The sequence below is a fragment of the Camelina sativa genome, chromosome 3 (genome assembly GCF_030686135.1).
Source record: "Camelina sativa cultivar CO46 ecotype springtype chromosome 3, ASM3068613v1".
In the NCBI taxonomy this organism is placed as follows: Eukaryota; Viridiplantae; Streptophyta; class Magnoliopsida; order Brassicales; family Brassicaceae; genus Camelina; species Camelina sativa.
This window is the reverse complement of record NC_141882.1, coordinates 6,324,246-6,337,146: the sequence shown is the minus strand read 5'-3', so window position 1 is coordinate 6,337,146 and position 12,901 is coordinate 6,324,246. Positions and strand designations below refer to the sequence as shown.

The following is a 12,901-nucleotide window of genomic DNA, read 5'->3' as shown; positions in this document are numbered from 1 at the left end:
CGTTTCACGCCTTCCCAATGTAACGAGGATGGTATTTTCGTAGTTATAAACTTTGGGGTTTAAAATCAGAAAACAATTATAAAAGAGAGATTTTATAGAAGCCCTCGTTAAACCCTAACGCCGTAAATCTTCGCCTCCCGTCGTCCGCCTTCTCAAATTTGTCTCCACACTTGGATACAAACGCCATGGATTACCGCCTCCAGAACCTTCTTGGTGCCCCTTATAGAGGCGGTAACGCCGTCATCACTCAGAATACTCAGCTAATTTCACCGGTCGGTAATCGTGTCTCCGTCACCGACCTCAACAAGCACCATACCGTTACTATTCCGGTCAATACCTCAACCAACATATGTCGCATCGCTGTCTCACCTGACGGGACTTTCCTACTCGCCGTCGATGAAGAAGATCGATGCATTTTCATCAACTTGCCTCGACGGGTGATTCTTCATAGAATAACCTTTAAGGATAAAGTCGGCGCCTTGAAGTTTAGCCCTGATGGTAAGTTTTTCGCTGTTGGAATTGGTAAGTTGGTTCAGATATGGCGTTCACCTGGTTTCAGGCGAGCTGTTTTCGCCTTTGAGCTGGTTAGGACTTTTGCTAATTCTGATGATAAAGTTGTTTCCTTGGAGTGGAGCTTGGAGTCTGATTATTTGCTCGTTGGCTCAAAGGATTTAGCAGCTAGGTTGTTTTGTGTTAGAAAGCTCAAGGGTGCCTTGAATAAGCCCTTTTTGTTTCTCGGTCATAGAGATTCTGTTGTGGGTTGCTTCTTTGGTGTTGATAAATTGACTAACAAGGTCAACAGGGCTTTCACTATTGCACGGGACGGTTACATTTTTAGTTGGGGCTATACTGGAGAGGATGTTAAAATGCATGAATCAGAAGATGGCCACTCTGAGCCACCCTCACCTGATACTCCAGAGAGGGCTGATGAGGTGATGGTGGATGGCGTTGGGACTGATCTTAAAAAAAGAAAAGAGTACGACGGTAAAGATCGTGATTCAGATGAAGAAGGAGGAGATGATGAAGAGTATATGCACAGAGGGAAATGGGTTTTGTTGAGGAAGGATGGGTTTAATCAGGCTTCAGCAAAGGTGACAGCTTGCGATTATCATCAGGGGCTCGACATGGTTGTGGTAGGGTTCTCAAATGGTGTTTTCGGGCTTTATCAGATGCCAGATTTCATCTGTATCCATCTGCTGTCTATTTCTAGGGAGAAGCTAACAACAGCTGTCTTTAATGAGCGTGGTAATTGGCTGACCTTTGGTTGCGCCAAACTCGGGCAACTGTTAGTCTGGGAGTGGCGATCTGAAAGCTATATACTGAAGCAACAAGGACACTATTTTGATGTCAACTGTGTCACGTACTCACCCGATTCACAATTCTTGGCAACTGGTGCTGATGATAACAAAGTCAAGGTATTTAAATCTCAAAGACCTAACCGTTATATCTTATATCATTCTCATCTGTTTCTGAATTTAACCAGCCTCTCTTTTGTAATATCGCATTTTTCAGGTGTGGAACGTTATGTCAGGATCATGTTTCATCACATTCACCGAGCATACTAACGCAGTGACTGCTCTTCATTTTATGGCTGATAACCACTCCCTCTTAAGCGCATCTCTGGACGGCACTGTTCGTGCTTGGGATTTTAAAAGATACAAAAATTACAAGACATACACAACCCCTACACCCCGGCAGTTTGTTTCCTTAACAGCAGACCCTAGTGGTGATGTCGTCTGTGCTGGGACCCTAGATTCATTCGAGGTATTTAAACCTAGGCCTACTGATTCCAGTCACATACTCAGAAATACTGAATCACAGTTTTTTTTTCTTTGGGTGAGGTGGCTAATTTTATGTTTGCCTGTCTGCAGATTTTTGTATGGTCCAAGAAGACTGGGCAAATAAAGGATATTCTGAGTGGGCATGAGGCTCCCGTTCATGGGTTGATGTTTTCACCCTTAACGGTAAATATACTATAATAGTCTCGTGTTTTGTTTAGTCGAAATATATTTTGTTGCTTGACCCCCTAAACAATTATGTGAATATTAGCTAATGACGTAGTCATGTATACTTCTGGCTTATGGTGTTATAAATTCTATGCCTAATATACTACTTCATATCTTTCTTTCCCTGCAGCAAATTTTAGCTTCATCCTCCTGGGACAAGACAGTTCGGTTGTGGGATGTGTTTGCTAGCAAAGGCACTGTGGAGACATTTCAACACAACCACGATGTTCTAACTGTTGCCTACCGTCCTGATGGGAAGCAATTAGCCTCGAGTACGCTAGATGGGCAGATCCATTTCTGGGACACCATTGAAGGTGTGTTGATGTACACCATAGAGGGGCGGAGAGATATCGCTGGAGGTCGGGTTATGACTGACCGTCGGTCTGCAGCTAATTCAAGTTCTGGAAAGTGTTTTACAACATTGTGCTATTCTGCTGATGGAGGCTATATTCTAGCCGCAGGAACTAGCAGATATATTTGCATGTATGACATTTCAGATCAGGTTAGCTCATTAACTCTTCTTGGAGTACAGCTTTTCTTGGTGTAGATTGTTTGATGCAGATTTTGAAAAACTCGTGTTTGTATTGTAAGTGTACTGAAGTCAAAGTGTTTGGAATATCATCTTTTCAGGTTCTTTTGAAAAGGTTTCAGATATCTCATAATCTGTCATTAGATGGGGTTCTTGACTTTTTGAATTCCAAGAAGATGACAGAAGCAGGACCAATGGATCTGATCGATGATGACAACAGCGATGAAGAAAGTGGCATTGACAAACAGTCTCGGGGAAATTTGGGTTACGATCTGCCTGGATCCAGGCCTAACCGCGGCAGGCCTATCATCCGGACAAAAAGCCTCAGCATTGCCCCAACTGGAAGAAGCTTTGCAGCTGCAACTACCGAAGGAGTTCTTATCTATTCAATCGATGAATCCTTCATCTTTGATCCAACCGATCTTGACATAGACGTTACTCCAGAGGTGAGCCTTTGTAAATCGCTGGTGGTTGTTGTAGACTTGTATTCTGATTATTGGTTTTGGAAAGCAAAGCTAATGTGTTGTTTGTGCAGGCTATTGAGGCTGCCATAAAGGAGGATGAAGTGAGCAGAGCACTTGCTCTGAGTATGCGTTTGAACGAAGACAGACTCATCAAAAAATGCATCTTTGCTGTAGCCCCTGCAGACATAAAAGCTGTTGCAATCTCTGTCCCCCAGAAATACTTAGAACGGCTTATGGAAGCTTTGGTGGATCTGCTTGAGAACTGTCCTCATCTGGAGTTCTTACTTCACTGGTGTCAGGTAAAATACTATTTTCGCTGGAGTTCTTTCTTTTGTTGGTTAATCTCTGCTCTGAACCTGATCAAACTTCTATTTATGTGCAGGAAATCTGTAAGGCACACGGAAGCTCCATTCAGCGTAACTACAGAAATCTATTACCTGCACTGAGATCGTTGCAGAAGGCAATCACCAGAGCTCACCAGGATCTGACAGATATGTGTTCGTCCAATGAGTACACGCTTCGCTACTTGTGTTCTGTTCCAAACAGTCATTGATTATGTTTTCTGCACTATGTATCACCGGAAATTTTCATCTTCCTTTTTCGGGGGTAACACTTTCGAAGTTTTGATATATGTATTTCAAATGTGAAAACAAAATGGAGCTAAGAAGTTAAAACATATTCCTGCGTAGTTTGTGAAGAATGCAAGTAGCAACCATAAAGAGTATCAAGAATGTGAATAATTTGATTTGACAGAAAGTTTTGAAGAGGTAAAAGATGATGAGCCCAAGCTATGGATACTTAACTAACAGAAGAAACTAAAAATACAAACAATATAAATTTATGCCTAGAACAAGAACTGATGTCGCTATAAAAAGATTACATTATGGAAAAAAATGGAGACATCAAAACTTTGGACGATATAACCATAGACTCAGCACTTGAATCTTCACGGAGTCCATCTGGTAAACATGGTCCCATGAAACTCCAGTCGGGGCATGTGAGCCGGGTGGTTGTCAGCACTTGCTTGGCTCGTTGCACGGCTCTCCAAGGACACGTCAAGAAACAGATTATGCATGAACGAATCGAAGTTGAGATCAATCATGGGATGGCGATATGGAAGCTGATGGAGGGAGCTCGCCAACAATCTCTGTTCTGCATCCCATCTCTGACGGGCGTTGAGCATTTCAATGTACTCAGCCTCTCTCTCCAATTGTTCCCACATGTGTTGCTCCCAAGGGTCCAACTTGGGTGGTGTGAAACCAGGATGCTCAGTTTTCAAGTGATTCTTCAGCTGAGCATAGGTGCCAGAGAAATCACACTTGTCGACAGAACAACACCTCGGCCTAGCATTCATGAATCTGCGAGCACAAGTCGACTTCATTGTCCCATGAACCTCTCCTCTGCAGTAAGGACAGTTTAGAGTCTTGCCACTACAACGGCTGGTGGTGTTGTTTCTGCGGTACTGCTTGAAACAGTTGGAGTGACGGGCACTAGTGTCACACATGTAAGCGCGACACCCTTTGGAGAAGGAAGAGCACTGCAAGAGGACGGCATTGTGAGGAGGCTCCATACAGATGACACACCTAACATCCTCCCATTCACTCACACTCTCTAACTCAAGAGGTGACTCGACTTCTTTTTGTTTCTTGTTCCTACAAGAGCGAAGCGGGTAAGGAGAGACCCTGTGTGTGTTGCTTGAAACCGGCATTTTCCGTCTTTCCTTGTGCATCAGACACACACACACACACTGAAACGAATAGAAAAAAAGTGTTAATTCAAGACTGCAGATCAAGATATATGTCTGTAGAGAAGCTAATTGAAACTGCAAAGATCATATCACAAAGCCTAAGACTCAAAAATGTATTATTACATTCCAATGCAAAAATCAAAGGAAACAAGACAAAGCAAGGAGCTCAACCATATGAACTCAATCACACTGATGATTACATTCTCAAAATGATGAGATAGACTCAAAGGAAGAGGAGACAATTTTTATTATTATTATTTGATTGGAGAAACGAAAAGAAACTGTTCACTTATCGCAAACAGTTTCTAAAGACTTGTCAATCATCTCATCGACGATTAAACATTCAGATTCATACGAAGATTTCAAAACCCAAAAAGAAAAACAGATCAATTCGATTGCAATTCTAGAAAACTTCGCCCAAAAAAAAAAAAAAAAAAAATCAAACGCGAAATTGACGACCAGAAAAATTCTGATCACATCCACAAAAACGGAAAACGACAGAACATCATCAGGATCGAGAGAGAAACCCAACCCAACCCAACCCGAGTGAATCAATCAATCGTCAATAAGAGAAAAAAAAAAAAAAAAAAAAACGGAAGCCTATTATTATACCTCTAGCCGGAGAAAAAAAAATAAAAAGAGGCTTCTCTTCTTTCTTTGAGAGAGAGAGAGAGAGAGAGAGAGGTTCGCTCCTCGTAAAGAGTTTCGTATGAAACGGTGAAGATGAAAAGAAAAAAAATAAAAATATGGGGGATGATGCGCGTGCGTGAATGTGAGATTGTCCGGGTGGTCTTTTGTTTTTATAGGCGTCGTCGAAAGAGAAAAAAGAGAAAGATGTCATTTCAGACATGACAAGAATACCCCTTCCTTCTTTGTAATATAAGTCCACCCTTCCCTCTCATTTACTTTCCTCCTTTTGCCTATTTAACCACATTTGTCTTTTTGACTTTCTTTGTCTTTCCTTTTTTTTTTTCCTTTCCTTTTAAACGGCTTTCAAAAAGTTTATTTTCATTTTTTGCCCAAACATATTTATATACATGTCACATGAATAAGAAAATTATTCATATAAATGATTGGATATTTTGCTTCTTCTTTTTTTTTTTTTTTTTCTCTCCATAGAAAATCAAATTACTCATATTTTGTTTCTGTATATACATTCACTAAATAGTACAAGCATAACTTTTACAAAAGTAATGTGGTAATCTTCTTATATAATTCTTTTAAAATCTTTTGGGAATATATATATAATATTTAACAAGAATTATTTATAGGTAACACATCATATAAAACCATAACGTTAACTTTTTGGCCTTTAAAAGTATTTATCCTTATTAACTTTTTGTTGACCAAAAAATAAATGTATTTGTCATATTTTTAATCTTAACAAATTACATTATTTCTTATGTCCTAAAATATGCTTCTTTATTCTCTGTATCTTTTGAAAATAAAATAAAAAGTTTATCTTCCCTAATAAAGTGGGGTGAAAGAAAGCAAATATATCATCTATTTAGCTGTCATGTATATGATGTATATATACATATTGTCTTTTTTTTTTCTTTCTCTTTTTGATAATGCATGTTACTAGTATCCTGGATTCTGTATCCAAATTTTATTTTAAGGTGTAGATAACAGATACCTTTCTAGTAAAAAAAAAAATATAACACAATCCAAATCCTAGATCTTGCCAGTTGCCACTAATATGCAAGGTGCAAGGAATGAGCTCGTGTCAGTATCAACGACATTGCTTCCATCTATTTTTTATCCCAAACTATTTTTCTTGAGGAGATAAGTCTTTTATTCGTATTATTGAGAAAATGTATTAAAAAAAAAACTATATAATGAGATATTGGAACAGACTACTCGATAAACTCAGCCCAACTATTGGGTTAAGTCGGCCCAACCAAAAAAAAAAAGCGTTTCGGTTCGGTTCACCCAACTTGACCCGACCCGCAGCTTTTTTAGTTGTGTGAACTGTGAAGTTGTTGCGGCTAGAAAGAAGAACCCTAACTAAACCCACGTCGGCCTCTCTCTCTCTCTCTCCTCGATCGCCGACCATGGCCAAGGACAAACTCAAGCCTCTTCTCTCCTCCGACGGTGGAGGTTTGGTTTATTTCATTCTATATCCCCTTTTCTTTTACTCAATTTTACGCTCATAGCTAACCCCTTTCTCTTGTTTTTTTTTATGAATTCAACAGGTGAAATCGCCGATACTCCTTCCCGAGAGAAGAACCATAAGAAGAAGAGCAGGAAGCGAGCTGAACCTGAACCCGAGTTACCCTCTACGCGCGATTCTGGTAAATTTTACAGCTTTCCTTATGGTTAAAATGGATGTTGTGGATAAAGCTCTGGAAGAGTCCACTTAAAGATAGTTGGCCAATCTGATATTAGGGTTCATGTTTGATTGGTATATAGGTCTTGATGAAGATAGAGATGGAGTGCTAGTAGATGATACTCATAATGAGCCAACGATAGGTGATAAACTTGAGAGTCTTGACTTATTAAGCGGCGAGAAGCTTATCGGTGACGCTTCTGCTGCTCCCAGTGATGATAAGCCACCTACTGCAGCCTCTGTTAACGTTCTTCTGAGACAAGCATTGCATGCTGATGATCGATCTCTTCTACTAGACTGCTTGTACAACCGAGATGAGCAGGTTCACTATATATTATATTCCCTGTCTGTTTCTTTACCATCATGTAGTTTGTTTATTTTACTTAATTCTTCAAGCTCTCTATGCATTGCAGGTGATTGCTAATTCGGTTGCTAAGTTGAATTCAGCTGAGGTACTCAAGCTTCTAAGTTCCCTTCTACCAATACTACAATCAAGGTGAGAGAGTTGATGCTCTAAATATGTTTTTCCTGGGTGTATGAGCTGAAACTGGTATTCAAGTGGTGATTTTTTTTGCTTTATTACAGAGGTGCAATTTTGGCTTGTACGCTTCCGTGGATAAAGAGTCTGTTACTTACTCATTCTAGTGGAATTATGTCCCAAGAGTCATCGGTGCTCGCATTAAACACCATGTATCAGGTTAGGAACTGCTTTTCTTGTTGTACGGCTGTGCTTGCCATGTATCAGAGATACAGATCAGAAAGTCACTAGATGAATCCTTGATGTGTTTTTTTTGTTGTTGTGTGTGCAGCTCATCGAATCACGGGTTTCAACTATTCATACTGCCGTTGAGGTTTCAAGTGTCTTGGACTTGGTACGTATTCTCTTACTGTGAAATGTGGAAGAATTTGATTTCAATCTTTAGCCTAGTGGTAGCAATAGATTCCATAAATCACTCAGGGGATAATAACACACAATGGAAGTCCTGAGATCACCTTGCATGGATAACAGACTTATGGACTGTATTTTATGTTACTCATTTGTCATTGATTGTGTTAATCGTAGATTGTGGATGACTTGGATGAAGAAGAAGAAGATGAAGGTCCCGTAATCTATGAGGACAAGGACAGTGATGAAGAAGAAGGAGAAGGAATAGAGGAAGCAATGGAGACAGATGAAGAGGCAGACGACTCAGCCGATGAAGCAGCTGATGGTGTGAATGATTTTGAAGGATTTGACGACATGAGCGATTGAGAAGGCTCCTGAAAACAAAAGTTTTGATTTGTGTGATGAGACTGATTGATTGTTAGATGTTAAAGAGTATGGCTAAAGGGTACAATCTCTCATCAAGAAGTCTCGGCACCTACTCTGTAATACGTAATGATTATATCGATGTGGACGAGACTTTGTATTGTGAAAGAGTTTATTATTTTTTCTTAAAGGGAAAAGTTGACAAGAATAAGAAGGTAGAAGTAAAAATGGTAATAAGAGAAGATGAAAAGGTCAAGCATGGTTTAGAAAATGATGGATCTTAACAGCTAAAAAGGCTCCCCTTGAAAAATGGAACTCCATTGATAGAAGAGAAAAACGTGACGCATTCACATAGATATGATTATAAAAAGAAGAAACTGTTTTGAGAGTAGAAAGAAACAAGTAAGAAATGGCGAGCAGACAGGATGAGGAATTCAGTGTAAGGGCGGGCCAAATCGTGGGCCAAGCTCATGTCAGTGTTTCTGTTCAATTTCGCTTTTACTTCTACCTTTTGTGATCGTGTTAACTTGTGTGATTATTTTACCAAAAAAAAAAAGAAATTTAAAGTGGAGAAATGGTGTTTGGTATCAGGTGAAGAGGGATGACTGCAATAACTCTTCCCAAGCTTCAGGCTTTCTCCAGCAGGTTAACTAACACATCAACTCTGCATGTTGTCTGTAATATTTTTTTTCTTACGAAATTTGATTTAATGATTAATCAGAAAGGGGAGAAAGTGAAGAACATGGCACAAGAAGCATCAGAGACAGTGAAGAACAAATTGGGATTGAGCAATGATAACAACAATGAATATAAGAACAAGAACCCTTTGGACAAAAAGAACCCTAACAACACAACCAGTCCAAGCATGCCCGGTCATCCTCCTTCTGACATCTAACCTTTCACAAAACTCATCTTTTTATTCCACTAATAAATGTCTGTAATAATAAGGGGATTACACAATGCATCCTAGCCAACAGGCCAAACACATGGTCAAACTTTTTTTTTGGCTTTAGACATGTTCACACTTGTATTGACAAATACATATTGAGACTTTGGTAATTGTAAACACTGGTATAATGCCACCTCATCCGATCTATATTTCCTTTCACATATATATAGACACACAACACACACACACACACAAAGTCTTTAAGAGCATCGATTCTCTGACCAGTTGATGGCAGACCTTGCGAGTGCCTCCATTGGATCAACACACTTCTTTAGCAGAGGATCATCCCCTGGCAAGAGGTCACGCATCTCATCTGATCCGAGGATCACCACGTTTACCGCCTGCACCAGCAGTACCTGCAACGCTATCCTTACAAGGTTCCGTGCTCCTTCCATGTCTTTTCTCTTCATTGCTTCTAAGGCCGGGATCACCGTGTGCTCCATTGTAGCCTTGTCTGGAAGCACCGCCTCAAATCCCTGCTCATTTCCACAACCACAGAGTCACTTCATTCGGTAGATAATACTAGCGTTATAAGAAAGTATCACAAAGTCACTTTTTAGATAAATGATAGGATAAATTGCTCCAATGGACACAATAGAATACTGACATTGCTTTGGAGTTTATCCTGGTAGAACCCTGCGGATAACGTGGCGCTAGTAGCCATCACACCTACACGCAGAGGATTCCCAGCTTCAAGGGGCTTCATTTTCGCCTCTTGCAGCTCTTTAGCAATGCATTCACCCATGTGAAGCAGAGGAACTGAACTCCCTTCACAAACCTCTTCATACCATATATGTGCAATATGGCAGGGCATTACGATTAATTTAGCTCCACAACTCTCAAGATATCTCCTCTTATTCCTTAGGTTTTCCACAATTAGCTTTGGATCCACCGGTGTACTCTCTGCTCTATGGTAAAGAGAAGGATACGAGTTCTCCTCGTATAAGAGAAGCTCCTTGTTGAGTGCAGGATCCGAGCAAAGCACGAAAGGTAACGAGCTTATACCACCTTTTGAGCTCCAATCCACGAGTTTCTTCACAAATTTAAGAGTGGAATCAGTTGAAACGCCTCCAATAATCCCCAATGTGTTGGCCTGCCTAAACAAAGAATCTGCAGAAAGACTGTTTAAATTGTTTCTCGAATCCTCACTCAGACAAAAACCTTTCTTGGGCTTGTGAAGATTATTGCTTTCGTCCATATGCAAGAGGACTGAAGACGGTGGCGTGGCAAGGATAGGACTCAGTCTTACCCTACACGAAATCTGACTAGAGTGGCATACAGGAGCTAAGCCATGAGATGGGTTGGTGAAGAGTTGAATATACATCACCAAGCTTCTGTCTGAAAATGTTTTCTGATAGTTAGTACTCCAGCGATACCTTTGACAAAATTACCAGAATTTTCCAACTTGTTCCCGCACTAACCTGAATCTTACTTCCTATTTAACTTCCAAAAAATAACCTCAAAGCTCTATATCCAGCTCAGATTCAAAAAAGGAAGCAACTTTTCAGCTTACAGAGTCGTAATCGTAAGGACCTTTTCTGGCTTTCTGGAGTAAGATCCTACGATCGTAACATCAACTCACTCTCTGCAGCTCCAAGCGGAATGGACTCAAATTCCACCTATGAACCTGAGCTCTCAAAACCAGCCAAGATATCTGGCAAACAGAAGAACCAGAATCTCTCCTTAATAAGACAGAAATAAACCTCTAGCTGTATCTAGGACCTTTATACCGAAGATTCTCTCTTAAACACCAAATCTTTGAAAGTTATTGGGCAAGATGACTGATTGCCTTTTTCTTCAGATGACAGAAAAACAAAAAGGACACAGTACTAAAAGAACAGGTGGGGCATCAACATGGAAGAACAACGGCCTCAAATCAACCCAAGATTTCACTTCTATCAAAGAAACCAATCCTATGAAAACTGGACCAGGAGTAGTCGCATCAAGTTGAAGTGAGAAATCTTTGCCTCAGATAAACAATCATACTTCCATAGGATATCACCATCAGGCAGTAAAGAATATGGAAATAAACCACAATGTAAGGCGTTAAGTTCAAGAAGAGGTGTCTCTGTCTGGTTCTTTTTTTCAGTTTCGTGTGATATTTTATATATATCCTGCAACATGTGGGTTGTCTCTGTTAGGTGGAATCCTTTGTTGTTCTTGTCAGCTACTGAATCCCACATGGTCCATCAGCCATCAAAAGGTCCAGTCGAATTTTATAATCCCTTCAATCAATGGAATCCTCCAAAAACTCAACTCGTGTATTTGTAAGAGATCTCAACAAGTGTTGATCTTCTGATGGACACAAAATGCAGAAACAGCTTCGGTAGTACAATTGAAGTTTCTTTTGCTCACTCGTACAATTACAAGCATATACCCTTCAAGGTCTGAGCATAGTCTCCCACTACACAAACAAGTTCAACCAAACCACAAAAGAAAAGATAAATTTTTAGTAAAGTAGAAGTAGAATACTTAACGCTGGGAACACAAGATTCAATTGGAACAGACACCAAAATCAGACTTTGAAATGTAAAGTGCGATATATGTATCTAGCATCTAATTACCCTACAAACAAATGTCATGCTCTAGATTCTAGATGTTAAGAAATTTTCCGTAGCAAAAAAAAAAAAAAAAAAATTAACACCTTTCTACATTCGTGGAAATGGCAAAAAACCCAGATGATGTTTTTTACCTGAAAGGAGGGGTCTGTGAAGCTAATCATCGAAGAGACTCTGTCTCCGAAGAAACCATTGTGTTCTTTTGTCCACAACCAAAATCCAAAATCAGAACACTGAAAAACACCATTGTGTGTGTGTACTTCTCTTTTGTCCCACATCGGCTACTTGACTCTAAAATGTTCTACTTTATAAATGAAGTTAAAGCAGATAGTGTACGTCGAGCTCAGTAACGAGGGCTTGTGACCCAAGTGGGGACAATAAGTTGGTGGAACACTGGCTCGGTCCACGGGTCGGATCTGTAGTGGCATTGTTCCGAGCTGCCCAGTCCAAGCTGTGAGTGATCTGTGTGAGTTGAGCGAAGGCTCTTCTCAGACGGTTCCTGAAGTTGGAGGGCAATGCGTGAGGCTGGTTTCACAGAGCAGCGATTACCTCCCGCTCTCAGCGGTGGACGGATCACAGCTCGACGCCACTCAGATTCACCGTGGCCTGCTGGCTCGTTCCCAGCTGGACCACCATTTTTTTTTTGCTTCCAATTTTTTCATACGTGGGCTTTTGATATGGGCCTGAGAGTATATATTTCAATAACTTCCTCATTGTTTAGGCCCCGTAGTTTGGTGCTATCGATTTAATCTTCCTCTGCTTCAACATTGCTGAGTTGTGCCAACTCGAATGGCTTATGAGTCTGTATGTTGAGAACATTATTATAATCCCTCTTTATAATATTTTGAGAAAACAGATTTGTTAAACCCACCACATGTTCATGTTATTTATTTAGTTTGATAATGAGAGAAACACAGAAGATGTTGTTATTGAATGGAATACTTTATAATAATATTACAGAAAGATGTTGACTTGTTGGTAACCGAATTACTTTGACCCACTTTCACCTCCCTATATTGTGTTTTGTCCTAAACGAAATCTTGTCTTCAATATCATCATATGCTCCACTT

The 12,901-nt window shown here is 40.1% G+C and overlaps 5 protein-coding genes and 1 non-coding gene across 7 annotated transcripts; 4 read left to right on the top strand and 2 right to left on the bottom strand.

The window, feature by feature from the left end:
- Window position 1: 1 nt before the first annotated feature.
- LOC104774181 (periodic tryptophan protein 2) lies at window positions 2-3,675 on the top strand. Its single transcript, XM_087499832.1, has 7 exons — window positions 2-1,415; window positions 1,513-1,764; window positions 1,872-1,964; window positions 2,137-2,508; window positions 2,637-2,981; window positions 3,071-3,298; window positions 3,382-3,675. Exons 1-7 carry the CDS (start codon window positions 186-188, stop codon window positions 3,550-3,552), a joined length of 2,691 nt encoding a protein of 896 aa, XP_087355958.1. The 5' UTR covers window positions 2-185; the 3' UTR covers window positions 3,553-3,675.
- Window positions 3,676-3,719: 44 nt separating this feature from the next.
- Window positions 3,720-5,646, bottom strand: LOC104774196 (uncharacterized). The gene is made up of 2 exons (XM_087499837.1): window positions 5,359-5,646; window positions 3,720-4,746 (listed from the first exon to the last, which is right to left on the bottom strand). Exon 2 carries the CDS (start codon window positions 4,726-4,728, stop codon window positions 3,946-3,948), a length of 783 nt encoding a protein of 260 aa, XP_087355963.1. The 5' UTR covers window positions 4,729-4,746; window positions 5,359-5,646; the 3' UTR covers window positions 3,720-3,945.
- Window positions 5,647-5,838: 192 nt separating this feature from the next.
- Window positions 5,839-8,532, top strand: LOC104774147 (uncharacterized). Its single transcript, XM_010498816.3, has 7 exons — window positions 5,839-6,846; window positions 6,942-7,040; window positions 7,159-7,397; window positions 7,489-7,571; window positions 7,661-7,772; window positions 7,885-7,947; window positions 8,139-8,532. The coding sequence occupies exons 1-7, from the start codon at window positions 6,801-6,803 to the stop codon at window positions 8,325-8,327; spliced, it is 831 nt and encodes a 276-aa protein (XP_010497118.1). The 5' UTR covers window positions 5,839-6,800; the 3' UTR covers window positions 8,328-8,532.
- A 161-nt stretch (window positions 8,533-8,693) lies between these two features.
- LOC104740230 (uncharacterized) lies at window positions 8,694-9,420 on the top strand. The gene is made up of 3 exons (XM_010460773.2): window positions 8,694-8,796; window positions 8,916-8,969; window positions 9,046-9,420. The coding sequence occupies exons 1-3, from the start codon at window positions 8,734-8,736 to the stop codon at window positions 9,217-9,219; spliced, it is 291 nt and encodes a 96-aa protein (XP_010459075.2). The 5' UTR covers window positions 8,694-8,733; the 3' UTR covers window positions 9,220-9,420.
- On the bottom strand, window positions 9,222-12,618 carry LOC104774154 (uncharacterized). 2 transcript variants are annotated; one of them, XM_087508527.1, is made up of 4 exons: window positions 11,966-12,453; window positions 10,695-11,677; window positions 9,881-10,611; window positions 9,222-9,749 (listed from the first exon to the last, which is right to left on the bottom strand). In XM_087508527.1, exons 3-4 carry the CDS (start codon window positions 10,595-10,597, stop codon window positions 9,474-9,476), a joined length of 993 nt encoding a protein of 330 aa, XP_087364653.1. In that variant the 5' UTR covers window positions 10,598-10,611; window positions 10,695-11,677; window positions 11,966-12,453; the 3' UTR covers window positions 9,222-9,473. The 2 variants fall into 2 exon arrangements, with proteins under 2 accessions (XP_087364653.1, XP_087364652.1); XM_087508526.1 differs by having other exon boundaries at window positions 9,881-11,677; window positions 11,966-12,618.
- On the top strand, window positions 12,168-12,471 carry LOC147946638 (signal recognition particle RNA). The gene has a single exon (XR_015595794.1).
- Window positions 12,619-12,901: the final 283 nt, after the last annotated feature.